Below are 27,940 nucleotides of genomic sequence, written 5' to 3'. Positions count from 1 at the left end.
CTACAWTTCTATTCCACCCATATGCATAGGTGGTAATAAAGACTCTAAACTGCCTGACAGCAGGAATACAGGAGATGTTCATATCTTCCATCACCCCCACTCCAACCTGATCYGTGAACCATGCAGCCCTTCCGTGTATTAGAGCCAGAAGAGCACTGGAAGCAATTTGTACCAGTAAAAGAAGTAGAATTATCTATTTTCTGCTTGGAGATTATAAAAGTGTCCAAATACTATGATTGCCATGATGCCTTTTGGCTGGACTTACAATTATGAGGCAGGCACAATTAAAGGAATAAAAGGGTTTTACTTCAGTGTTTTAGTAGGATCTTAGGTGCACTTTCAAGGTGGAGCACGCCGAGATATACACCCTGTATAACGTGTATATAATTTTTATCGACTTTGAGAATTTGCCAATAAGAAATTTAATAAATGAAGTAATATTCCCTTATTTTAAAGAATTCCCCATCAGCTGAAGCTGGAGCCCAGTTTACAAAATATGTTGCAACCAAGGTTGAAACCTTGAGTTTTCAGATAGTATAGGGCTCACCAGCCTCTTTCTGAGGATGTAATATCAGGTTACAAAAATTACAACTGTAAGGGTAAAAAGAAGGCATAAAGGGCACAGAAAATATCTAAAAGGGTACATAAAATATATAAAAGGGCATATAAAAAGAAAAGGCAAAAATCATCAGGCATCAGCCAGAGATCATTGCAGGAAAGCAGTGCTCCCTGGGAAGACACCCAAACACATTGATGTATAGCTGCTGACTAGCGTGCATAGCAAGCTTCATCTGYCTGTCTGAACTGTGTCCAGAACCATGATGTGGCTCTCCCACATCACTTTCATTTTCATCTCTAATTGTACAATTTCTTTGTTAAAAAGATTCTTTCATTTTTGATTATGTGACTAGACACATTTACTCTCTTAACGTTCTTCAAAACTTAGTCCAAGTACGTCATCATATCGTGTAAAATTCTATGTACTTACTTGCCGTATTTCTTAATATTTGTATTGTGGACCAAATTCTCATCTAATTCCAACATCCTTTTTGAACAAGTCATCACTCTATCATAGTCTTGTGATACAAATGCAAAATATGTAAGTCGTGTCAGTGTCTGCAATTCCAATAAGGAATCTGACCAACTGCATTCTAAAGCCAATGATGCTAACTAGGATAAAAAAAAAATAAAAAAGAGAGGAAAAGGACAAAAGAGTTTCAATTTCAGGGGTTTAATATGCTTTTTTCTACAGCAATTACATGCTTACAGCTGTATGTTCCTTACAACCCACCTGAGCATGGAACAAGTATGTGATAAAGCCATGTAGAAAATGAAAGAGCTACAAGTATAATCAAAATATACAATGGAGAGGCCTCACTCACTGTGTTGTAAGTATTACCATAGCGTGTGCAAATACAATTGTAAGTGTACATGACTTTTGACCAGAAGTATCTGCCAGAACTTGTTCTATGTCCTCAGTCATCTTCCAAAAATCAGCAAAACAGGACTTTCAAAATTCAGAGCCCATTTCTGTTAAGCCAGTGTAAGAATGGGACATAGAACTGGTTTTGCAACAACCAGTAATTGTAACATAGAGTTGCTACGCATGTTGTTACATATGGTAGCTTGGGAGAGCTTAGCCCCATAATCTTAGAGCTCTTTTCCAACCTAAACATATATACATATTCATATATATAATTATAGATAATTTCGTATATAGGGTAATTAAAGAATCTAAAATTTTTCATTGGATTTCTTTTGTACATGTCAAAGTTCCACTTTTTAGGATACTGGTAATTGTTAATTATTTGGTTCAAATGAAGATCCTACAATACTGCTATACAAAACTAAGCCAGTGAAGTGATAGCTAAAGTTAACTCATATTATTTGACATAAATCTGTAGAACAACTAGGATTAGATACTATATATTTCTAAGGATCCAGACCCTAGTCATTGGCAGTAGTTTTGCGGTTGTCCCGGCAACCTGCTTGTTTCTATTCACAATCAATAAACAGTAACCAGGGTAGTTGCGCTCTGTCTTCAAACTGTCGAAAGTAAATCCRCTATCAGGTGAAGTTCTCTGTTGAAAGCTTCCAATACAAACCCTAAAGCTCCCTATAAGTACCTGAAATGAGGCTGGAGCCAGGTAGGGGTCAGTCTCTTGTGCCAGGTAACACCCAAGGGGACAAGAAGCAATGGCCTCAAGCGGCACCACGGGAGGTGCAGGGTGGACACTGGGGAAATGAAAGGGTAGTACAGCCCTAGAACAGCCCTAGTACAGGCCTAGTACAGCCCTAGTACAGCCCTAGTACAGGCCTAGTACAGCCCTAGTACAGCCCTAGTACAGGCCTAGTACAGCCCTGGCACAGCCCTGGCACAGCTGCCTTCTGTCTCCATCCCGGATGAATTGAAAAGTCTTGCAGATGTGACACTTGCAGACAGGGTCAGCGGTGGCCTTGGCAGTGCTGGGGGAACACTTGGACTCCAAGATGTCAGGGGGCTTTTCCAACCTAAACAACTCTATGCTTCTATTAAGTTTTTTTCCAGAAGAAAAATGAAAGGTTAGAAGTATGACTGTGTACAGAATCACTCACCTGAACCATTRTGCTTATCTGATGGTTAGCAAAACAATCCGTTAGAGCGACACAAGCATTACTCTAATGCTTGTATTCTAATGCTATCTGGTCTTTGGATAAATGAAACTATTCTGTCACAAAAATCTTCTTCCTGTCATAAATACTTAATCTCTTCATAAAAGACAATAATGGTAATATAAAAATTCCAAAAATAATTTAATCTCCTTTTAAAGTTTAATCTGAAATCAAATTCATAGTATGCAATTTCTTAAAACTTAAGAGCTTATAAAAAAACCAAAAAATACCTGAGATAAGCTAGGAACAGTGAAATCCATGAGACCCAAGCCATTACACGAATACATTTCCAGACCAACAAGAATTCTTGCCAGGGGATTTTGTGCTTCATCGTTATTCTAAGCAGAAATTAAAAATTCACATTAGGAGGGTTTTTTTTTTTTTTTTTTTGCAAGCTAATACCATTCAGGACATTAAATGAGATTACAAGGTATTCACATTCATATTTACTACTACTACTACTACTACTACTACTACTACTACTACTACTACTAMTATAATAGTAATAATGTTTGAGCACCTCAATTTGCTGTAAGCAAGTTCTCTCTACTGTGTCCTTACAATGGTCAAATTTTTGTATTTATATATTTTTAATTGACACTGCCAAGTCTGAACTTCTACAATTTCAACACTAAAAGCCCACACCAACAGTACAATGAAGGCAAATTCCTTATATCACTATAAAATAAACATATAAGAATAAAATTGTTATTTTCAGCTTACTAGGTCTGTAATCTATATATAAAGACCATAGTAAATGTTGACATAAATACAGCTGATTTTCCTTAACACTTTTAATGCATTCATTTTCTTATTTTATATTTATGATTTCAAAATCAACTTCGCTCAACCGTCATCATATGAGAAACATCACCACAGCAGCWAACAACCGAAGGAAGGCTTAAGAAATGTTGACTCACTGCTATACCCAGTGTGAAAAATTTGCTATGTTCCATAAGGAAGTACAGCCAAAATTTGTTTCTATATTTTACGCAAATATACAGATGAAAATAGACCTTGATAATTTCAGTCATTATGAAATGAATTTATGAATTTAACTTTTCTTTGTTARGTTTCAACATTATGCAGGATTTCAGGAAAATCATACCTCCTCCTGAGTCCCAAGCTGTTGTCTGATCTGCTGCTGATTTAACTGCATCACTTTCACCCAGGTAGCAATGACCTGTTGTTGTGCAGCAATAGAGACTGTTTCCTTAGGTGTGGTTTCAGTCATTGCATTTAGTGCAAATTCACAAACCTAAACACCAAGAAGTGAAAAAGCAAATGCGAAACACAGAGGAAATGTGAGAGGTTTCTTGTATGGAGCATGCTGTCCAGTAGCTATTTTTAAATTATTGCACATGAATCTCTAAGCCTAACAACATCTCCTTTAATTCAACCCACAGGGCAAACAGAAGCTGCAGTCCTCAGCCCCAAGTTGGTTAACAGCTCCAGTGTGCATTTGGGGAGGATTTGTGGTGGCAGAAACTAYCTAAAAAAAGGTAGCTACATTTTTTCCAAATTTTCTACTATTGAATTTGAAGGAATTGCAATTTATGACAGCAGAACAAAAGGACCTACAAAAAACTAAGGGTTTTTACCTCTAAAGCAGCTTTGATGTCAGGAAGTCCATTAGGATCTACTGAAAAAGACTGGATGGCATCTGCTTTTTCCCGTTTCTTTGTTGCTGCTTTTCTGCTGCTGTCTATTGCTGTATCTTCTTTCTTAGCAGGTTTTGTCTTAGGAATCCAAGAAATAATTAGGCCTCGAGCCAAAGCATTACACAACATCAGTAGAATTTCAGTACTACTGTAGAAGAAAACAAAAATCGGAAGTGCATACTGCATCAGATTAAAATAAAAGGCAGGAATAAAGTTACTGATTTCAAGTAATAGGCATTACTTGACAATCTATTTTTTTCTTAGAAAGCAACAGTATGGATATTACAAAAGAATTTGCCCATTGGTAAAGCAATTTAATAGTTAAAACTACACATCCCACAATTAATTTTCAATGCACCTCAATGTTTTTCACTCTTTCTATAAGTGAAACTTCTTCATCACAGAAAAAAAAATTTAAAAAAATTAAATAAAAAATCTGTATTTATATCAGACCAACACTTAAGACATAACTTTTTATTAATGTGTTGCTATATACAAATAGAGTAACTATCTTCTATAAAATTACCCTAAACCAAGCCCTTCACATATTTTTATGGTTATCATGCCAATCCACTACCAAACTGGAATTTTTTTTTTTGAGAAAATCACTGAATGACAAATAATAGGTTATGGCTAGTACATACTACTGTAAGTATCAAAATTAATTAGCAGATATTACCAGTCTTCATCACTGCACAAACTGAAATATGGGTTTCATTCCCCAGTACTGCTGAAAGAGACTTCCTTGCCTGGTCCTTACCCTACCCAGTGCTGAGGTCACTGTCAATGAAGTGCCAAAATATCTAGGATTTTGTCCCACAGTCCGACTTTGACTGGARTATCTACTCCTTAATGGGCAGTCATTCTCACATTGCATTTATTGTACAAAACCACTGTGGAATCTATGTTCCCATTTCCATGGTCTACTAATGCACCCATTCTCTTTATTTATTTTGTTTTCTATTTTCTCTTATTTCAGAACCACTAGTAACCACCTTACACTGGTTAGAAATACTTGCAACGAACTATATGTACAATATAATTTAATTTCTGAGAACTGACAGCAAGCAAACACATTTTGAACTGTTGTGCAAACTCCCAGTGTAAGAGAATTTTCCTAGTTTTCAGACTAACTTAACAAAATGCTACTTTGCATGCACATGTTGCTATTCCATGACAAAAGTAAAGTAATACTGATTGGCCTAAAGTTAATATGGCTTACACGGTGTAGTAACAACGAACAAATAGAAAGGATTAAAATTTAATTTTCACAATTTACCTCCTGAGCTATTCTACACAAACACCAAGGCTCTTTCACTGTCAATGAAAGCCAGCAATAAATATTTCACAGCACAACACTATCAATGAAAGCCAGCAATAAATATTTCACAGTGCAAAGTGACTTTCAGTGTTTGCAATAATGTTTTTTATGTTTTAAAAAATAATAATACATTCATATCCAAATTTCTGAATTTACCCCTCATGCCCGACAGTCTTGATGGCTCCAAGAAGAGTCTGCAGATACTCAATAATGTCCCTCTGTCTTCCTGAASAAATCAGATGCCTGTTATAATTTAAGATATACACCGCAGCATTGTGAACAATCCAGGCTTCATTCAATTCTTCTCCGATTTCAGCTGCACGCTGAAAATTTTCCATAGCATACCGAGATAAGTTGTCTATCCATAAACTGTAAAATTACATCAAGAAGCTGTTATTTGAAAGCTTCAGCCATAGAAAGAATGATATAGTAAGGTTAAATATGCAGTACTACATCTCAACCAACAAGAACAAARATTCAGTTACCTTTTAGTTGCATTTATTAAGTCCTCATCCACTGACCTATGTTTTACTTGGATGAGAAGGTGGTTCAAGAAAATAAGTAGCATCAACATAAAATGAATCATCTCTGACATTTAAATGCTGTAAGCTTAAAAAATACTGTCTACGCTTCATCCGCACATTCATGTTTTCTAAATGCATGCGTAAAYCCACCATCAGTGCCAGAAATCATTAAATAACCATGGCAAGGCTCTACTTGAATGCAGATATAAGTGAGGCATGCCATCTGAGAGTTAAGGGCATGTCTTTTTACTTAAAACTGCATGTGTCCTTGTACTCAAAGACATTTCCAAGTGCTCTGAAATGCTGTATCCATTTTAAATAGAGTAACACCTTTTTCATAGTCTATGTGATAACTTTCTTTCAATTACTTTATTGTTTCTTAGTTATCAAAATGTACTATTACTCAGAAAAAACAATATTAAAATTACACTCTTGAATGATCATACAGAACGGCCCTGGTTACGAAGTCATAAAATCAAAAGCACAAACTGACACCGGGTATTACTACGTCAACGAAAGTACAGGACACAGGAGATCAAAGTGCTTTTTTTCCTATGGGTTTTTAATCTAATTAGGTAAAATCAAAAATAGCTAGTAGCAAATTTTGGAATAGAATTCTTATCTTCTTTGCCCCTTGGTTCTGATCAGTTCACAATTTTTCCCGTTCTACTGGACATTCGCAAGCGGACAGTGTGAGAAACTTTACTTTATTTTCAGACTTAAGGAACAGACCTAGGGGCACAACTCTGCCATCCTGCTCTCTCAGGACATGACCACTGTAACAGTAAGGCTAGTGTTACTATGAATGTGAACAGCAGAGAGCCCAAGCATCACCTTCAGAAATGTCTCTACCCCCTCTTCTCCTTCGCAAGAAATAATTGTGTCAGAGAGTAAAAAACAGTACTTGCTATATTCTGCTGTCCCAAATTGATTTCAGTCGATTGGACAGAACACGTTAGATTTGCAAACTGAAATAATTCATTGTATTCATGCAGAACTACAAAATTGTTATAGTTGAAGGAGCTATTAAGCAAGACAAAGGCTTTTTTGATTTGGTGAAACATTTTAAAATATAGAATATAATGATCTAAGTGTCAATATACAACAATTTAATAGTTTTTCAGCTTGGAATACTAGCTTCTAGTTTCAGAGAAATAAATGTTAAATGAAAAATTAAATCCACACTCCAGAATGAAAAGAAACTTAAGGAAAAATATTTCAAACCATTTTTTAGATCCTTTTCCCATTTCCCATGACTACCTACAAAAATGAATAATCTGGTGGCAATGAATTTTACTAAGGAGCTTTTGCAATTATCATCTGCATCTGATAGTAACAGTCTGTTAAGAGTTCCTGGGTCTTGATATGTATTATAGGAGAGCACCTGTACATCTCCCATTCTGGATCACTTTCAGGAAGATTTGAAACACTTCCTGGATGACTCTGGTTTTCAGCTTCCGGAGGTACAGCACGATCATTCAGTTCAATTCCGTGCAATTTTAATAAATGAACAGTTGCCTGAAAAGACACAGCGAAATAAATTATCTACTCAGGTTATCATTGTAAAACAGACTACAACTTTATATTAGTGCTGTCACCTCTTCAAAAATTAAAAAATACAGAATGCTTTTTCAAATGTTGTACAGGCATGTACAACTATATGAAATMCAATGCAAAGTACTTCATAAATCTAAAATACTCTACAGCTAATTTTACTGAATAATTGCATGGAAAAAAACCACCATAATTTATATATGTAAGTTTTAAAATCATGCTGGAATTTTAAGGGTCCAGAAATGTAACATCAATGTCACTTGTCAAAAATTTACAGTACAATCTCTTTTAAAAATGTATTATCACCACCTGCATTGAAACAATTGCTATAGTTACTTTCACACAGTATTTTGATTAAGTTGCTTCATGAAACTGCTTTTTCTTTTACTTCCTARGGAGATAGAAAATAACTAAACTGAAAATTCCAGTCCTTCAAGATATCAAACAAAACTAATCAAATATGAATGACAGTTGTGTTATTTAGTTACCTCTGCATTAATAAACCTTATTTCTGCTAGTATTCTGAGTAAATCTGCTTCAAACGAGAAGGACTGAGCAGGTAACAATGATTTTCCTGATAAGGTGTCACCTTGACCATCACTGATCAGAGTTGCATTAGCTTCGATTTTCTGTGCTAAAAATGAATTAAGCCATTATTATTTCCAGGCAAATCATTATCCTCATTTTTGAATTAACAAATCCCTACATGTTCTTAAGTATACAAGAAATAGTTCGCAAGAAAATATTTTTAACTATTTCAAGCAAATGATTTTTTCATTAGTACCATTTATTGCACTCGAAAGCTGTTCTCAAGCAGTGCTGAGGCACTCATTACCCATGATTTTGCTGCGTATGTGCATAACCTCCAATATTTGCAGCAAATAACTTGATCCAGTCATATCATGCATACTGAAATTACAGTATGAATAGACTCCATGGCCTCTAGCTGAATTTTATTGCATTAATGGAAGTGAAGCATTGAATTGAACTGTGCACAGGCTAAAGTATTGTGTATTTGACACAGTATTTGTGTTTGAATCATGGACTGGGTTGACTTTCTTCTAACACACACATCAGTAAAGAGAAAAAACTACTGTTATTTTTCTTTGATTTAATAACAAAGAGAAAGGACTAAGATTATTTTAATATAAACAAAATGTTTATAAGAACACACCAGTTTCTATTCATGACGCTTTTGGCACACAGTTGCCTTTAGTTTCCAGTAAGTGTACTGATTTTTCCATTTAGGTAGGAAAGAAGGTGAAAGATTAGATGTGGCAAATGCAAAACTCGTGAAAGAAAACCAGCAAATAATGTCCTATTTTAAATGGACCTTGGAAASAATATGGAATAGGTTCAATTAACATTGGCTAGCAAAAAGAAAAACCACTTCATCTATTCTTAAATATGAGTTTTATGAACTCCCTGACAAAACTTTAACAGCCAGCAAGCAGAGAATGATTTGAAAGCACTTTTTCCCCAACTGAAAAGCTCATAGTRTGTGGTAGATTTCGAGCAGACCCTCAAGGAATGAGGTACAATGCTGGATACCTCAGAGGAACAACTCGCTAACAGGGKATTGAAGGGTAAAAAAATGTTAACACGTGAGCCTCATACAAAGCGACTAACAACCCATTTTTCTACAGCTCCCTCAGGCACGGATGATATAGACCCAGATGACCACTGGGGAATTTACCTCTCTTCTTAAAACAGGTCGATGTATTTCACAGAAGTGCTTCTCTACAGCACTGGTGAAACACTTCTGACAGCAGTACGGTTTCAACAAAAAAAAACATAATGGCTGATTTCTAGATTTGGATGTAGAAAGGATATTCCATGTATGCCAACATGCAGTGACACTCAGTGAACTTTGGGAATGGGAGGAAAGAAAACAATATTGTCTGACTCCTTTCGGTAACTAATAAAAGATGAAAAAGTTCCCTAAAACATTCAAAATAATTTGGTCACTTACTTTTTTTATTACTTTGGTTAGGGGGCTTGGTTGCCCCTCTAAACAAAACATCATCATACAAGAGGCAAAATCTGCAGGCTGCACGGCAGACATCCCACACTTCCTGTTTGCGAGCAACTTTTGCCAAATCTGCCCAAAGTATAATTCTATCAAAGTAAAAGCAGAAACAAAATTAGCTAATAAGCAAAATTAGGTTACACAGTTCAGGACTGACATAAACAATCATGTGAATAATGATAGCCATCAGGAAAAAAAATACATCTAATCAAAATTAATACATGGAAGATGTCATGCCAGTAGCAAAGGTAACACTATTACTTTACTAATTAAAAAGAATCTCCTCAGCATATCAAGAGATAAAATTCTTGTCTTGGATGATAATAGACTGAAGTTTCGAAATATACGTGACAATCCTCATTTTCTCTCTCATAAAATAAACTAAATATTTCAAAACTAATGTTGAGAATGTAAAAATAAGTCTTAAAAATAAGTCTGGATTTAGAATCTTTTAGAAAACAACTTCCTTTAAATTTCATCACAGGAATTTTTAGTGCAGCAAAAAAGTAKACAACTCCTTTTAAATAAAGAATGACAAGAATGATATATAAATAGTCAAAATGAAACCTGTCATTGTTCTACAGATTAATCTTTCTGATTCTCAGAATTGACTACTTAGTTTTTTTACCAAAAAAGTTGTGGAATGTGATGTGGTACAAGGACCTAAGAAGTCTCAATTCTATACCAAGTACAAGCCTTACTCCACTCATCCCCCTGTACGTTGAGCTCACATCAATAGAATGAGTGAATTTTAGTGTTCACATGAGAGAACAGGTTAGAATGAGGGAAAGAATAAAATTCTGCATAGCATGGGAATGTAACAGAGCTTCTCGGACAACAAATAATACACAGGCTTCAATGCTTTGCCAGGTGGGACTGAAATATTCAGCCTTTTACAAGGTATTATCCAGTAACTTAAAATCTGAGGTAGAAACTTTCCTCTTAGAAACTTCTACAAAAGATGAAAGAGACACATGTGGTCTATAGCAATTACCTCTCTCTGTCATTTGCATTTCTTAAGTGCTTCAAATGTTCATCTACTTTCTCCACACTTTTAGTATGATGCTGGGCTTTTGCACAGAGGTAGCTTATTTGACTATTACTTTTACCTGAGGAAACTTGACAAACAAATAAAAAATTAAGGTAGTTTTTATATATTAGAATTTTTTTAATCCACATGAATGGCAAGCAATTTTGTTCATAATTCCCTGCTGAAACAGTCAAAATCCTGCCCATTTCTCATTTCTTTAAGCTTTTCCCAAACCAACTAYCAACCAACCAACTAACATGAAAAAAACCCATACCCCACTAGCATCTAGTTTGGCATTTTCCTGTATCTTGAGATACAGCTGTCCCATCCAAAACTGAACATGCTTGTTTAGGACCCAAATATCTCAATGATACCTCTTTTCTGACAGAACACGTAGCGCTGTAAGTTAGGTTCATTCAAGAGCAAGTGGATGAAGTAAWATGTAAAATACACATCCATGCTGAATTTTAAGAACATTTATCTAATCAAACACATTTTCAATCAACTTGTTATTTTGTTTTAATTTGAGAATACTGACTTCAGTTTTACTTAGTCAACAAGGTATTAGGCAGAAATATCAATAAAGAAATAACAAGCACAGAAAAACGAGGCACGGGARAAACAAGCTGGCCCCCTGAGGTAAAAAATCAGTACCAATAGAGTAAAAAGAGATCTCCTTTTCTTTTGTAGTGTAATGACAGAGAAGACATGCTTTGCATGAGAATACAAGTAATCTGACATGACTGGAAAACCCCRTGAGTTTACACATTCACTTGAGTTTAAGCAAGACGCCCTGAYATAACGCAGACAGAACAAGTTTTAACTTGATCCTCCAAACTCTGCCAAACAATACCCGGAAGTACATACAAAATACTTCTGACTTTAAGATATACATATGAGCAGATTCTCTTACAACCAAAAGAGGAAGGTACAACAACGTACCATTCTTGGTAAGTATGTTTTGCAATGAATTGCCCAGCGTATGATAATTCTGTGTAACTACACAATGTAGAGCAACTCAGAAATTGTCTCAGTCATTTTAGTGACTCAGCCTGGAAGGCTAATATGTACTAAGATTTGCTCTGAGGAACTTCAAAAGCAATTTTACAGCTGTCAACAGAACATTTAAAAGCTTTAATTCTCTTATTTTCACAAATACAATGCATTTGATCTCTTTAAATAAGGTATGAAAATGTTTTCCAGCAACATAGTTTTCACACACTTAAAAGGACTGCATAGAGTGGAATAGTTTATCTGTTGACAAGTGTCTGGTTTGTAAGCAGTTGATCAAGTTTGAAATGGGAATATGCAAGACAAACTTTGTGGCCTGGCTGAACACATGGCATGAGAGAACTGCATGGTTTTCCATGGCACAAACAGGCTGCTTTGGAAGCAACAGGACTCTTTCTGTAGCATTCCCGTCCTCCAGCACAATCTCTACTGTGGGAGTACACTGGGTCTACTCAAAGTTGGCAAAATTAGTCACATGTGCACTTGTTTTATTGCCAAGATAATGCAAAATAGTTTAAGCAACCTGGAAAGTCGGTTCCCAGTCCACGTTTCCTCAAGCAGAGGCTGTATAATCACAAACTGAAGCTGTTAGGGACATAAGGAACATGCCCATTTATGTTCAATGCTTTAGAAAGTAAATAATGAATTCACACCCAAACTTCTGTGCAAAACTAGAGCTCTCAAAAGGAAGATTTTAGAAGAGAAAGACAATTACAATAGAGAGCCAATACCCAATGCAATCAATGACGGGTGTTACTGGGTGAAATTTCTGAAAACACCACTTAATAATCACCTTGGTTTAAAAATATTCAGGAGCTGTGCATAGCAAAAACAGAACTACTTACAGCACACTACAACCAAACAGTAAGATTCAGATGAATTTGGAGGGCAAATCAACACCTTTCCCAGTATCACAATACAACTATAACATCCCCAATGAAAATGATARAAAGTCTGCCACAGAATTCAGCAGAACTGTCACTACATCTGTGTTGCAACATTCCCTTTATGTTGCCACTACATGCTATGTCCAGCCTTTAAGAGCACGCAAAGTGTAGTAACTTTTAGTCATGTGCACATACTTTACCTTTAGCTTCATTTTCACTGTCAAGGACTATCTGAAAGGTGTCGGGAGCTAATACAAGACCTGCATTTACCAGAAGAGATCTCTTTTTCCTCACATTATCCTTTTGTTTTCCCCTTTTAGCCTACATAAAAGAAATAAATAATTGTTATAAGGTTCATTTTATATTCCAACTAGATCTTATTTACCAAACAATATATAACAGAAATTATATCATATAACTTGCTAGTAACAAAAGAATACCTATAGAAATTGGCTATCTTTAGGTATCTTACATACTGGTCTACAGTATTATTGTCATTGAAAGTGACAGTGGAATTTCTGTTGACACTTACATGAATACAACAAGGATAATATAGTACTAAATACTGCTCATTCTCTTCATGAACCTTTACAGCATATTCCTCAGTACATAACCTGACCTTAAATTATATCTTCTGAAACAAAGAACAGTACTTATTTACAACCAACAGTAACATTTCTAGTGTGAAGTAATTAGGAATTTCTACAAAATATATTAAAAAATCCTGATCTGCTAAGAATTAGCCAAAGTCAAAGGAGGTTTGTTTTKTTTTTTTTAAGCAACATTTAAACACAGTAATTGCAGTAATTTGCATTGAAAAGCATTTAAACACAAAAAACAATCAGCTGCCAGCATGATTTTTATCAGGTGTTGAGACAGCACAGCAGAATGCGACGCAGTAACTCTTGACAGTGACTGCACCATGACTGCTTGTTGGTTAGTGCATTTGTAAGTGTCACATAACATTGAGTTACCTCATAGCAAACTAGGACATTTAGAAATTTGGACACTGCCTCTCATTAAATAAAACACTCTCTCATGCAATGAAATCCTAATTGTTGTCAATTGCTAATAAGCTTCTTTGTTGGCTGATATTTCTGCTAATCAACAACTCCCTGCCTTCCCCCAAGAAGGGGGGGGATATTTGAATAACTGGGGAAAAAAATCCTCCATCACAATCTTCAGACCTTGAAGCGGCATGGCCACTTTGAGGCAACAAAGCAGACAGTTTGCTGAAAGTAAGTTGACACTGGCTCCACTAATATGCAGTTCTCCTAAGTATGTGTCTCTTCTCTGCTGGAATTCAATCAGCAAACCTATTCCAGCTACAGAGCTTGTTCTGTGTTCTTATTGAACACTTACCTGTTCAATCAACATTACYGCCTGATCCTCTGGATGTTCAGGGGACTCGTAGAGCACAGCACTCAAACGAAGGCGGTTAAAACTCAGTCTCAGAAGTTCTTGATACGGCCCACGGTTGTTCAGGTGCATAGCTTTTTGCAAATGTTCCAGTGCAGCCTCTAGTCTATCCCCATCTTCTTCAATACGAGATATTTCCATATGAAYTTGGCAACGCAACAAAATCAACATGCTAAGGATTACAAATTAAGTGTAAACTGTTAAAAAGGCACACTAAAATTCCTCGACTTAAAACTCACCCAAAGGTGAAACTCAGTTATTAGAAGAGACTCTAGTTTTAAAATTTATATTCCCTTTATAACTGACTTGTTTCTTTCATTCTCATTAGCATGCCTTTTTAATTGAAATTAATAAGAAAATTTAACTGCATATTACTTTCATTAACCCTGCAGGAGAAAGTCACACATCTTGTAAACTAACTGATCTCTGTATATTTGTAGAGTTATTTTTCAGTACCACTTAGGTGTGCAAATCAAGTGAAGAGGTTTTCAAAAGCACAAAAGCCAGAGAAAGGACAATGTACTGGAAAATTACTTTTAAATTAGTTTGATACTTCAAGACCTTTCAAAAAAGTACATGGCATTGAAAATTACCTGTCAATCTCTTCAAGGACGTTGGCAACTGAAATCAATGGCTTTCGCACATGTTGATGCAAATTGTGTTGTAGTAGTGGTAAGCACAAATTCCACTGGGTTGCACAAACAACCTGAATCACACCAGGATCTCCCAACTGAACAGCACGTTTTAATGTTGACTCAAGATTTTTTATCAGTTTCAGTTGAGCCTACATACGTGAAAAATTAATTAGCACATACTACAATTAATAAATGAAATTTCTAACATATTCCTCCCAATTTTAATCTTAGGATTCTTTTCAGTAGAAAGCAGTCCCTCAGCCAGCAGAGTTTGGGATAATCCCTTTAATAAAATTTTTTTTTGTGAACAGGCATCAATGACTAAGGAATATTTCTTTTAGGTACCCCAGACTGCTGCTACATATTTCTGGCAGAAATCTGTCAGTAGTTCTCTTTCTTACGATAAACAGAAATTGATAATTCTGAGTGCTTGTGAATTCATAAGGTTTAGCTGTTTCAGGTTTTTTTCACATTCAGCTACAGATGCAGTACAGAAGAGAAAAAAAAAATTATGAATGGAATTTTCCATACTGCCAGCTAAACTTGGTTCTTATTATTTCTAAAAGCAAATCCTTCTCTACTGTAACAAACACGCCATTTATTATGCTATTTCAGAGGTTATGCAAGTAAAAAAAAAAAAAGGTAAAACAAAAAACCTCTCCATCCGCGTACACTGTAGTCCTAAGGTTTAGAAATGCCTAAATATCCTATTTTACACTTTAATATTAGTAGTGTTTCCTACTACCAGGAATTAATTAGCAAGGGTTTTTTTCCAAACGGTGAGTGGAATTTCTGAACCGCAAAATGAAAACAGCCCTACATAGAAGTATGTTTATGCACTAACAAATTTCCATAAAACATCTCCCTACTTTTCACTTTAGGAACTTTATGTGACTCTAATAGCTGTTTTAAACTGCTCATTGTAGGCATCTCTAATCCCACTGACAATGCTGGTATTTTGGCTTCTAGCTTTGATGGTCTGAATAATAACTGAGTCAACTGACCTCAGAATTTCAAGAACATCATCCCTAGTGTGACAATTTATCAGGCATAATCGGCATTTCTCTAACACAAGAATTTGTATGAGATTGATCATAACATGCAATTGCAGTTGAGATGGACTCTATGATTCCTAGCTGTCCCTTCCAACTCAAGATATTCCACGAAAACACCTCCCATAAAGGCAAAATACGAAAACATGACAGGGTTGACTTTTCATGCCTCAGTGCTACCATCTTTGAGCTTGGTAAGTGCCATACTATGAAACTTTATAGTCAGACAGAAGTCTTAAGGGAGGAACACACAACTGAGCTTAATCTTCCTCTGTTTCCTTTTTGGCAGTCCATTTAAAAGAACATAAAGGTTAAAAGAATTCCTGATCAGTATATGCAATGAAGACACACAGTCAAATGCAATTTTCCACATTTAACAAATTAAAACTTTTCATTTTCTCTCAAAGATAAAGAACATACCTCAACAACTCTTTTGGTATAAGCCACAATTTCAGTGCCATTTTTCTTCATTTCATATTCACATTCCAGGCATTCTATCTCAATAAGTTTCCCTTGCTCCTATGAAGTATCAATACACAAAATGCTCATTTCAGTAATTAAAAAGAACTACAATACAGATTAAACCCATGCAATTAAGGCACCACAGCACTGCGCTTTCCTACTGAGAATCCCACTATTCTAGCTATGTAACTGTTGGAATGAATATCACAGCTCGGGAAGGGTCTGAGCTGTGGGTCATGCCATCAGGGAAGCAGGCGGCGATCGATGGGACCCTGCCTAGCGTGTCAGATCGCGAATCGGTAAAACAGAGTCCGTGCTCACCGCCCAAACAGAGACGTGTTTGGATAAGAAGCTTCATGGACGGTGACCTGCGGAGCAAATAGTCAATCGGTGTTTAGCCCGGGGAAACTAAAGTATAAACAAACAGAATCTGAAAATAAATGGAGAGGAAAGGATTTCTTTGGACCAGCTAACAGGAGTCTGTGTTCTCTGTTCCCCATTGTCACAAATGGCYGTCCCATGTTGGAACATATCGGGCAGGAAGGCAAAAAGGACATACAGCCACAAAGTTTAACTGAAACAATGAAAATGGAGTAGAATTTGTTGTTTGAACTGCAGTAACTGTTTACTAACTGGAGGGCGGAAAATCAACTGTTAAGTTGTTCATTGCCAGACTTTGAAGTAAGAAAACTGGTGTACACCCAATTTCTCCTACACTGTAATTTGATTTCAGTTCTAGCAGAATCACAGAACCGTGGAACGGTTTGGTTGGAAGGGACGTAAAACCCCATCCGGTTCCAAGAACCTGCCACAGGTAGGGACACCTTCCACTACCCCCSGTCACCCCAAACACCATCCAACCTGGCCTCGGAGACTTCCAGGGATGGAGCACCCACAGCTTTTGTTGGCAACCCGTGACAGGGCTTACTGTTCTCATGAGGAAGAATATTTTCACAATATCTGATTTTAAGTCTGCCCTCTTCCATTTATTCGTTAATATTATTAAAAGGTACATGCTTGGAATAAACAAGTGCGAGCCAAGACAGAAAGGATTCAGCTCGATGGGCAGTGAAACTTTTAAGCAAAAAATGAGGTTAGACTTTTAACATCTTAGGAAAGAGCTGACTATCAAATCATATAAATTATATGTATGGATCATAAAAACATCTAAGATACACTATATATGGGTTAAATTGGGGATTTAAGGAAATTCAGACAGCCTCTCCATTCCTAATTCATAATGAGCTGTTATCAAATCACTCTGCATGACTTTTGTTAATTTAATATTCCCATGACTGGAAAACAGAAGAGATAATGAAAAACCTTAGTGACAAATACACAMAGAGATGGAATTCATGTTTTGGTTGGCAAATTTTTCAGTTATTTGGCAAAGCTGAGGAACTGAAACTTTGACATAGATTTCTCTTACTCTACCACAAAGAAATCACTGTCACATGATGCTGGGCAATCTGAAGATGGTCACCTAAAAACACGTTAACAGCGAAGGCTGAAATAAAGCAAAGTTTCTCTGCTGTTGCTACACAACAGCTATTCGATACCACTGTCTACACAAATATTCATATTAACCCCTTGCGAATCTTTCATCTAGGAAAATAAAACACATCTTCCAGTGGAATGCTATGGATTTRTATATGAGTTTAGACTTGTAGGAAGTGTTCAAAATAATGGGCCTGAATCAGATACCCAGCATAAAAAAAAAAATTCAGTGAGGATAAGTTAAATTTTGTAAGCAACTCAAAGTAGGATCATTCTAATAGAAATTTCAATTTAACTTCTAATCAAACTCTTGCACAGATAACATTTTAAAAACATAAGCAAAAGTTTACAGTTAATATTTATTTGTGAAAGCAAACCGCACTACTAATCACCCTAGTCTACCCATACCCTACCTTCTGAAATTACATCTACTTCTCTAGTTTAGGAATTGATCAATTATACAAATAATTATTTCTATCAATGAATATATAAACAATACACAGAATAACCTAGAACCATCAGTACAATTTTTTGAATATAAACACAAAAGGGGTATGGGAGTGTGTGCAAAAAAAAMCCCAAAACCACATAATTAAAACTTACAGTAACCCGAGCGCTCTTCAAATCCAGTATACAACGAGCTGCGAGCTCAGTGCAGTTTACTTTCAGAGAGAAATGAGCTAATTCCAGAATCAAAGGAATCCTTCAAAAATACAAAAACGTCTCTCAGATAATTTGATATTGTTCTTTCATGGAATTAGAAAAACACTTTTTGAAGGTAACTGTGCAATATATCTGAAAATCTTGAAGTCACATGGATAATAGAAAAAATGCGCTTATACTAGTAATGCTCACAGTTAACAAGGAAAAAGGAGAAAGCTCAAAGTTGGCTACATGAAAAATACAAGTTTATCTGCTTATGGAAAATAATTAGCATACTCCTATGGAGTCTGCACAGCTTCTGAAGATGACAAAAAACTACAGAATGAAAAGCATAAAGCACAAAGATGGTGAAGTAACAAACTTAGATTGCAGGAAATTTTGGAAATACAATTCAGTGGACTGAGACACAAAGCAGTTAAATCCATCAGTCTGCTATCTAGCAACTAAGAACACAGACACCCAGAAAGAGACTTTTCTAACTATTTAGGTATCTGTAAATAACCAAACGAGCATAGCGCACTGTCTGGAACAGGAGAAGTATGGAAAAAATATTTAATTGGGTTCTGTAATAAAGCCTAATAGGATTKTGTCCTTTTTTAAGATGACCTATGTGTTAACACAAACAACTAAGTACGAGTTCATTCTCTGCAAGTTCATTAGGAATTCTGACAGATTTCAATGGAAGCAGCATCAGCTTCATCATCAACTTCCATGGGGCTATGAGAAATAAAACTCACTTCACATCGAGAACGGATGCCGGAGGTACATCACATTGTTCCAAAAGTACATATAAAGAGTTCAGATTTGCGGCGGCATCACTCGGTAATGCATTTGTGTCCCTCTGCCTGCAACATGTGAAGAATTTGGTCGTAATTTTTCTCGAGAAATACTATTGCATTAAAATTTTGACGTAACTCTCCTAACTTCAGAATATATKGCTCTTATTCCAAGGTATCAATAGGATACCCAGATTTTGAAACATCAAGAAAAAAAATTCAACAAAACTTAACTTCAATATGCAAATTAATATTTCAGACAGTAAATTTTATTACAGAACAAAAAAAAAGGTACGCATGACTCCTTTCCCATAATGCCAGAATAAACTAATTCTCTGCTACTAAGAAAAGAATCAAGATTTTTAAAACTGAGGAATCTTGAGATACTGAAAAAATAATTACATGAGATTTTGCTATGAAGTCTAATTTTCAAAATTGTTTTTAGCCTTTAAGATCTAAAGAGTTTAAAAAGCATTATCCGCCATGATTTATACACTGGGGTTTATAMAGTGGGGTGATTTCCCCACTTCATCTTTATTTTTTTGTACACAACTTGGGGATGGAACTGCAGTCCATTTGATACTAAAGCATCTTTCGGACCCTTAAATTCTTTTTCCTGACCATACCTGTACAACACATTAATTTCTACATTCCCAAAGGGCTAGAGCAATTTTCAGATGAGGCTGCTCTCTAGACGGACCTGACAGTTACTACCCAACCTGTCATTCTAATTTTCCTTTTAAGGAATGAATCTCTGCAGATTTTTCAATGAGAATATGGGATCCCAGAACTTGATCCTACCTCTACAATATGCAGCATCAAAGTACAAGTGAAAGGATACATTTTTGTACTTACAACTTTAGCACCTGCATCTTATAAATAACTGATAGATGGATGGAATTTTGTATTTCCTTCTCTGCCTGGGAAATATCCATTAGTTTGTGATACACCTACAAAATAACAACTTAATTACTATCTGATTAAATAAGCAAAGGACAAACACTCAACAGGGATAAAATAAAGCAGGTATCTTGACTGTTTTCATGGACTTTAAGGACAATGTGGCTACTATGATAATCTATGTTTTTCTGCATAGATAATACAAAGATCACCTAGCAGAGCTATACTGACCTTCCAATAGTCAGGATCAGCCCTATTAGAAAATACAGATGTGGAACTACCATCTGAGTTAGAATTCTAACTAATGCATTGTTAACACCTTTTGACACCAGTCCTTCTGAAATCATCCAGGTGTGAGAAACAAGACAAACTAAATTTTATCTATACCTATATATTATAGGCAGGGAAAAATTATCATGAAGACATTACAATAAACCTCACTTACTTCAATTTAACTGTAGAGGTACACATTAATAGTGCGCAGATCATTTCTTCTGACAGCCCAAATCATCTGACAGCCCATCATTTCTGACTGACAGCCCAAAACTATCAATACCGAATTACTTAAGCTGTAATGGAACACTAAGTTTTGCAGACTTCAGTGTGCGGCTATTAAAGCGCTCAATAGTTTGGATCATACTTCTGTAGCCCAAGTACAATCTTAGAACTACTTCACTCTTCCACCTAATGACGCTGTCAAGCAGCTTTGCTCAACATTGCTTCTAAAAAATACCTAAGTAATTTCAAGCCTGCCCCAGTGTGATTACTTCATTAATATCACACCTCTGGAATGCTGTATATTGGTTCTCTTAATTCAAATGTTAGAGACATTTGGAATATAAACATTCACTTGTGAAATGCAGCAATTGGGGGTGAACAGAAAAAGACAACAGACAGCGTGGTTTTCTGAAAGAAAATATGCCTGCACCCAACTTCTGAGTTTTATTTGCCTATTTTTGCTTTTGCCACATTTGTCTTTATCTTCTTATTTCCCAAATTAAGCACATGCAGGAAATGCAAACTATTGCCATATCCTCCAATTTCCAGTACTGTTTATAAGGTGGAAGCTGGATCACTTAAATATTTATCAGCATGAGAAAAGTCAACACATACTAAATATGCCCTTGGTGGCATAAGTCAGGTTAAATTGCTCTCACTATGCCTTCTCTTTCAACAGTAATTTATCCCAAACAGAATTTTTAGGGTTAGACACAGTTATCCCCATTATATTATGACATGTTAAAATAACATGGAGCAGTAGGGAGCTCCTCACCTTACAGTATCCAAAAGATACAATTTGTGAAAATCTCTGCCTATTTACTGAATTGTTTGCTAGCTCACAGAATTAAAATTAATAAAACAGCTTATATAACAATTATAACTATGATATTATGAAAAATAGACAAATATTCTCCTGTCTTAATGGAAGTTTAAAGTATTTTTCGGCCATTAATTACCATTAAAGAAAATATTTGAGAATATTTATCTGGAACATTTTCCTTAATAAAGACTGCTGCAGTAGATGAAAACACTTTTGCTTCTTCCAGTTGCGAAGCATCGAGGAAACACTCGAGTAAATTTCTGCAGATCAAATAAATGTTCATATTAAATATTTATTAACACTTCCCAAAATACTTATTTATATTTCTTTAACACTTTGTATTCAAGATACCACTTCTAAATGCAATACAAGTGATTAGTGTTATAAAGCATTGACCAACACAAAAGAGATCCTCTAATTTCACCATCTTTGCTTCTTCCCGATATATATACAGCTGTTAACGTATCTGTTAGTGCAGATCACAAAAAGAATCATGGAAAATTTGGAGACTTTTTTGTGAAAACTTTTCTCAACAAGATAACTGGAATTAAAAAGAGTAATTAATAGTGAATGAGAAAACCATTTCTGTGAGATGCGTTCTAAGATTCTCCTGAGCTGCTGGAAAGGCTAGTATTTCAAAGCCATTTAGTAAAAGAAAACTATTCATTTTGGAAACTGCAATATATCTACTGGACTTTTAATACTCTATCTGATTTAAATGAAAAAACAGTCTGTGATGCTATGACATAAATCGACAATCGTAATAAAAAATACTTTAAAAATAAATACAACTTTTAGAATAATAAATGCAACCATTACTTTTATAACACAAACACACGGTGTGCATTTGTTCGTTCTCATCAACACTTCAGCAAGAGTGCGTTTGATAGCAAGAAACTGCATGCATGGTATTCTAGACAGTTCTTTACATACCTCTTGGAATGTTTAGTTACTTCTTTCCAGTTTCAGCTGATCAACAAAATGCTGCATAGCAATAAAAAAAATCTCCACATATAGAGATAGACCAAATAAATAGAAAAGTTCACAAACGAGAAAACTATGGTAGAAGTGTAAGAAGAAATGCAAACAGCCCGTAGAATAGCAGACCAAAACATCTCTGAGAAAAGGTTGAGGGAGCTTGAAAAATTACACCAATGCTACTACTTTTTCACACAAAACTATTTCTCTCAGTACAGTTATCTCAAAGTTTATGCTCCAGTTTTGCTCAGAAAATGTGAGAATGGCAATACATTGATATCTATACACCATTTATTTCCAATTACTATTGATGACTCAAACACCACATTTAAAATGTGAAACTTCAGATTTGATCTAGGGCATAGCTGTCTCTGCCACTAAAASTTTAAGCTTAAAGTAAATATTAAAATGAAGTGCCTTTTATGTTCAGTACATTTCTGTCTCGTTCACAAGGTAGGAATTAAACTTTTCACAATAACTGTATCCAGGAACATTTAATAAGGTGAAATACACCTTATTAAAGACTACCTCAGGTGGCAGTCCCGAAAGGACTACAGAATGCCCATATGAAAAAAAATGATTAAACTTACATCATGAGTTCTGCTCTCCATTCATTGTCTCGCTCTTCGATTTGGTTTAATGCTGTAACAATCTGCGAAAGGCTGGGAATAAGGCAATAGCGGAATCCAGGCTTAAGAAACGGCCTCACAAGTTGCCAATAAAGAACTGAGGCATTATATATCAAAAAGAAATATCTGAAAATAAGAATCAAAAATTTAGTATTTCATGAATTTGAATAAACGTAAAATTACAGCTGGAGTACTTTAAGACACTTCCAAGAAATTAAAAAGTGCAACTTTTTCTTTTCATTGGAAGTAATCCTGACTGACAACTGAGAATACAAGTACAGCACAAGAAGAATATGGCAACTGTTGCATCTATACTCTAGCCAATAATTAACCACTTAAAAATGAGCTAACATGGTGCTCTCATTCTGTAGACCCTAACTATAAAAGAGTAAGAAATGCCGAGGTATCTASTGGCCTAAAACAGGATTATTCATCCCGTCAATGTAAGACTTCAGTGTTCTTATGCTGTTGCAGCACAGTCAGCAGTAACAGAAGTTACAAAATGGAAGGAAAAATCTAAAGAAAAAACCAAACCAGACAACTCCATGCTACCTAGTGAAAATCGAGACGAACGATTGAAAATCCAGATCAGTAGCATTTCCTGGGATTTAGAGATAATGCTATCAGTAGGGCCTACCTTCTGTCATGGGTTGCAAAATCTATTGCCTTCATAAAAAACAGCACAAACTTTTCAAAGTCGTCCTAGAACAGAACAGAGAAAAGCTAATGCAATTTGAATATGGCTTTTATAACTTGGTACATTATTTTCCTATTTCAATATATGTTCAATCAATACGTTCTATCTCACAAATTTTGTTTTCAGACCCATGTCACCAAAATATACTGCCTTAGTAAGTTGTTGCTATAGAAACAGAATAACTAAAAACTGGCTGATTGCCTATTAATATGTTTTCCTGATTTCAAATTTTAAGACCGTATTTTTAGCTTATTTCATTTCTGCTGAACATTAATCATCAGGACTGAAATTTTCCAACACTACAAAGCTGCAAACTTTTTAAGTTTTCAGCAAATAAAGTTTAGAAACAACCAAGAGCAAATCCAGGGAGAAAAAAAAAAACAAACTATATTGTTTTTTCCCATTAAAAAGCTCAAGGAATTATTTTCTTTAAAAAAGCTCCAACAGGATTTTCCCAACTGAACGATGCGTCAGGCATGCTTCTTTTATCATGAAAGGACCTGGGAACCAGCTCTTCAGAGGAGGAACAAGGGGCCCCAGTGGACACCAAGTCAAAGAGCACCAGCCAGCAGCATGTCCTTGCTGCAAAGGTGGCTGACAGCATCCAGAGATGCCTTTGGAGGAGCGTGGCCAGCAGGTTCAGGGATGCATAAGAAGGGCACTGAGCAATAAATGGGAATTGCCTAAAGAGAAAACCAGAGATGAAATATGTACTAAAGAAGAGAAGCTGCACTTGGCCCTTATGTACACAGGCATCTTAGAACTAAGAACACAAGCATCTTAATCAATTAAGAAGGATTCCTTCCAAAATAAGGACAAATTTATCTTTTCTAAGTGAATGATGATTACTTAGTCACACGGCATGAAATGCTGCACCACTCCTATTTTCATAAATTATCTAGGAACACAGCAGTGAAAAAACTTTACAACTGATGAAAAGCTTATCTTCAAAGACCATTATAACACATGACACAAGGAATCAAGCCAGGACTGTACAATCTGGGATAATTTTTAACTTCTTAGAGGCTAGCAAGAGTCAAGAAGAAAACAGCAAAATTTGGCCAAGATTCACAAAACATCACAGAATAGTCCATTAATTTAGAAACATAAAGGTTTTTTATGGACACTGGACAAAAAGCTTAAAAGTGACCATTAATCAGTTATTCCGCACACGTGCTCATAGAAGAAAGAAAGTACAGAAAATGTATCAGGGAAAAGATTTCTATCTTGAAATTTAATTCAAACACATTATTTAAAGAAACTACTAAAACATCTATCAGGCATATTTGTGAATACAATTAACATAAACTATGAGTTTCAAACTATGAGACCTGGTGAAGGCCTAGTGGGGAAGCCATATGAGGAATGGCCGAGGTCCCTCGGTCTGTTCAGCTTTGAGGACTCTAAGGCGAGACCTCATCGCACTCTGCAGCTTCCTCCCAAAGGGCAGTGGAGGAGCAGCGCTGACTTCTGCTCACTGTGGCCAGGGACAGGGTCCAAGGGAACCACTGAAGCTGTGTCGGGCAGGCTTAGGCTGGATATCAGAAAAAGGTTCTTCCCCCGAGGGTTGCCAGGCACTGAACAGATTCCCCAGGACAGCACTCATGACCCTAAGGCTGCCAGAGCTCAAGGAGAGTTTGGACAACCCCCTCAGGCACAGGGCAGGATTTTTGGGGTTGTCCTGTGCAGGGCTGGGAGATGGACTTTGATGATCCTTGTGGGTMCCATCCAACTCAGAATATCCTATGATTCTAAACGTATGTTAAGGCCATTTTTGAGGGTTAGATACCATTAACAGAAGATCAAAGCTGACTGACCACAGTACAAACACCAGCGAAATACTGAAGACAGAAAACAGATCCCACTCCATTTTAAAATCAGCAGGAGATAAAAACTACTTTCCATATATAGGGAGTTGTAACATGTGAAAGAAACACATGGAAGCAGAAGTATCCTGCTGAGTTGCTACCTCTCATTGCAAAAAGCCATATCCAGGTACAACATGGGAATGTTACTGATGTGTGCTGCCACAGTGCAGTACGCTGCCACAGAAATGAACTGTACAACCTCTTTGAGGGCCTCTTTAGTTCTTCACTTCCCACAACCCAATGAAATGCTTCCCGAATAAAACTGGAAATTATTTTAACAGTTACAGCTAATTTGTTCTGAAAGTATCACACTTAAGTAAAAAGGGTGACTTAAAACAACCAACTCCCTGAAAATTTTTACAAGCATTCTTTTTTACTGTTTTCTCCAAAATAWTTGAAGTATTAGTCTGATACAGATGATACAATATGTTTATTTGCAAACTACTTATTAATACATTGCCCTTTGATACTTCCCACAGTCCTGATTATCTCTGTGTATTTTAAATGACTGAAAACAACACATAAAAGCTTAGGAATAAATACTCCTAAAAACASGTTTAATATAAAGAAACTTTCATAATTTCTCACCAAATTTTCTGTAGAGCGTGGAGCATGCAACTGGCCTTGGCACAAATATGCTCTGCCAAGAAACTGGTTGATTGGAAATCTTCCCTTAAAATACATCTGTAGACAGTCACTGCTAATTTCCAGATATCCCAGCTAAAATCCCAAAAAAGCATTTTAATATTTAAAAAAAAAATGCAACAAACAATTAAGAATTGTTAGCTGTTAAAAATGCATGCCTAATCAAGGGTAACTTCTAACTTGGTACCAGTACGCACGCAATATGCCATAGGGATGCATACCAATTGTGGTATAGGTCCATTACAATTTATTAAAAGGCATAGTTTTGTCATTCCAAATGTATGTAAAAAGATAGCTTCTTGATTYAACATAACTCAGTCAGTCATAGAACTGCTTACAGTATCCAAAAAACGTTTCCTTTTTAAATACAATTGTGAACATAAAGACAAAATTCTTAACAGAATTATGGGGGTTTTGTAAGGAGGGATATTAGCTGGAAGAATATGTCAGTGCTACACCTCAATTTTGAGATCACAGACAAATTTTGACTGCTTTGCAACTCGGGTAAAACAAAAAAAAGTTTTACTACAAACGCTGCTTAAAACCCAATCACTTCTGTTCATAGATCGAAAATTAACAAATACTTCAGAATTAAAAACCTCTACCACGTTTTATAGAAGTCATTTCAATGAGCAATAGCCTTTCATAATTAAAATGTATCAGGGTTTTCATTATTTTTATTAAGGTTCTTTTGCTGGATACGGACCGTTCACAAACGTATTTTCTGCAGTGATAACCAAATTGCCTAATGTTAAGTTTTCCGTAACAAGAAAAAACAGGTATGGCATACTTTTTAATATATACTGTGGTATAGCTTGCTAATTCTGGTTTAATTACAAACTTCACAAACCACACTTTGCTGACTGACCTAAAGAAGTGATAACTTAGGGGCTGAGTTTCAATGGAAAATGCACGTTTAAACCACGGTTCTCCAAAACCAGAATAATGTAAAACTTTCCTCAGGTATTTTCCTGAGATTTTTAAAGTAGTAACTGTAACAGCTGTAAATAAGTCATCATATATGTGTTTTTATTCAATACAGATGAAAGACCTAAATTACAAACCTGAAGTGCTTGTTCAGCACATAAAACATATAAATCGCCGCTGATGTTATCCGATGAGTCAAGTGCAGATTGTCCATCACTGGCTGATTTGATCAACTCGTAAGCATTCTTCAAAGCTTGAACATCTGAAATAAAAAAAGGAATAAAGAATTTTTGCTTCCAGGCGGACTGACATGATTGTATTCAAATGAGATACGTGATACCCATTCTTCCTGTGCAGAAATAAACCACGAATGTTTAAGAAAAATAATGTCACACACACGTTGTTCGAAGTCAGACATGATTCTAAGATGAAGCATTAACAACTCTCTTGCTATTTAAAATCACTAACGTTAGCACACTAGAAAGAGAATTCAGAAAACAGATTAAGATCAAGCTGTTTTCCTGTTCGAAGCGAGATTTTAATTGCACTTGTTCTTAAATACGGGCACTAGATGGCACCGCCGGCCGCCCGCTCACCTGGTCCGGTCTCGGCGGCGAGCAGCCGCTCCCTGACCGCCAGCTCCATCCCGCCCCGGCCGCGGCCTCGCCCCGAGGGCCCTGGGGGCCGCACGCAGGAGAGCGCGGCCTTTCCGAGGAGCCCTTCCGAGCGAAGCCTCGCCCGAGCCGCCGGGAGAGCCGCCGGGAGAGCCGCCGGGAGAGCCGCCGGGAGAGCCGCCGGGAGA

General features: G+C 36.2%; 1 protein-coding gene across 1 annotated transcript in view; it reads right to left on the bottom strand.

Annotated features, from left to right (window-relative positions):
* CFAP46 (cilia and flagella associated protein 46) overlaps positions 1 to 27,934 on the bottom strand; it is a 67,200-nt gene extending 39,266 nt beyond the window's left edge. Inside the window, exons 1-22 of the mRNA XM_057384104.1 lie at positions 27,735 to 27,934; positions 27,276 to 27,400; positions 26,155 to 26,286; positions 23,639 to 23,703; positions 22,963 to 23,127; positions 21,531 to 21,654; positions 20,029 to 20,123; positions 19,135 to 19,242; positions 18,338 to 18,437; positions 16,196 to 16,294; positions 14,682 to 14,872; positions 14,032 to 14,260; positions 12,870 to 12,990; positions 10,736 to 10,859; positions 9,685 to 9,830; positions 8,201 to 8,346; positions 7,543 to 7,676; positions 5,791 to 6,003; positions 4,254 to 4,461; positions 3,761 to 3,910; positions 2,883 to 2,990; positions 989 to 1,170 (exon numbers count right to left, since the gene is read on the bottom strand). Of these exons, the coding sequence (XP_057240087.1) occupies positions 989 to 1,170; positions 2,883 to 2,990; positions 3,761 to 3,910; positions 4,254 to 4,461; positions 5,791 to 6,003; positions 7,543 to 7,676; positions 8,201 to 8,346; positions 9,685 to 9,830; positions 10,736 to 10,859; positions 12,870 to 12,990; positions 14,032 to 14,260; positions 14,682 to 14,872; positions 16,196 to 16,294; positions 18,338 to 18,437; positions 19,135 to 19,242; positions 20,029 to 20,123; positions 21,531 to 21,654; positions 22,963 to 23,127; positions 23,639 to 23,703; positions 26,155 to 26,286; positions 27,276 to 27,400; positions 27,735 to 27,783 (3,014 nt within the window). The 5' untranslated portion in view covers positions 27,784 to 27,934. The remainder of the gene's footprint in view (positions 1 to 988; positions 1,171 to 2,882; positions 2,991 to 3,760; positions 3,911 to 4,253; positions 4,462 to 5,790; positions 6,004 to 7,542; positions 7,677 to 8,200; positions 8,347 to 9,684; positions 9,831 to 10,735; positions 10,860 to 12,869; positions 12,991 to 14,031; positions 14,261 to 14,681; positions 14,873 to 16,195; positions 16,295 to 18,337; positions 18,438 to 19,134; positions 19,243 to 20,028; positions 20,124 to 21,530; positions 21,655 to 22,962; positions 23,128 to 23,638; positions 23,704 to 26,154; positions 26,287 to 27,275; positions 27,401 to 27,734) is intronic.
* Between the last annotated feature and the right edge of the window lie 6 nt (positions 27,935 to 27,940).

This window comes from Malurus melanocephalus, unplaced genomic scaffold (genome assembly GCF_030028575.1).
Source record: "Malurus melanocephalus ecotype Western Australia unplaced genomic scaffold, MMel_1.1 scaffold_686, whole genome shotgun sequence".
Classification (NCBI taxonomy): domain Eukaryota; kingdom Metazoa; phylum Chordata; class Aves; order Passeriformes; family Maluridae; genus Malurus; species Malurus melanocephalus.
Note: the sequence above shows the minus strand (reverse complement) of the source record. Positions and strands in the feature narration are given on the sequence as shown.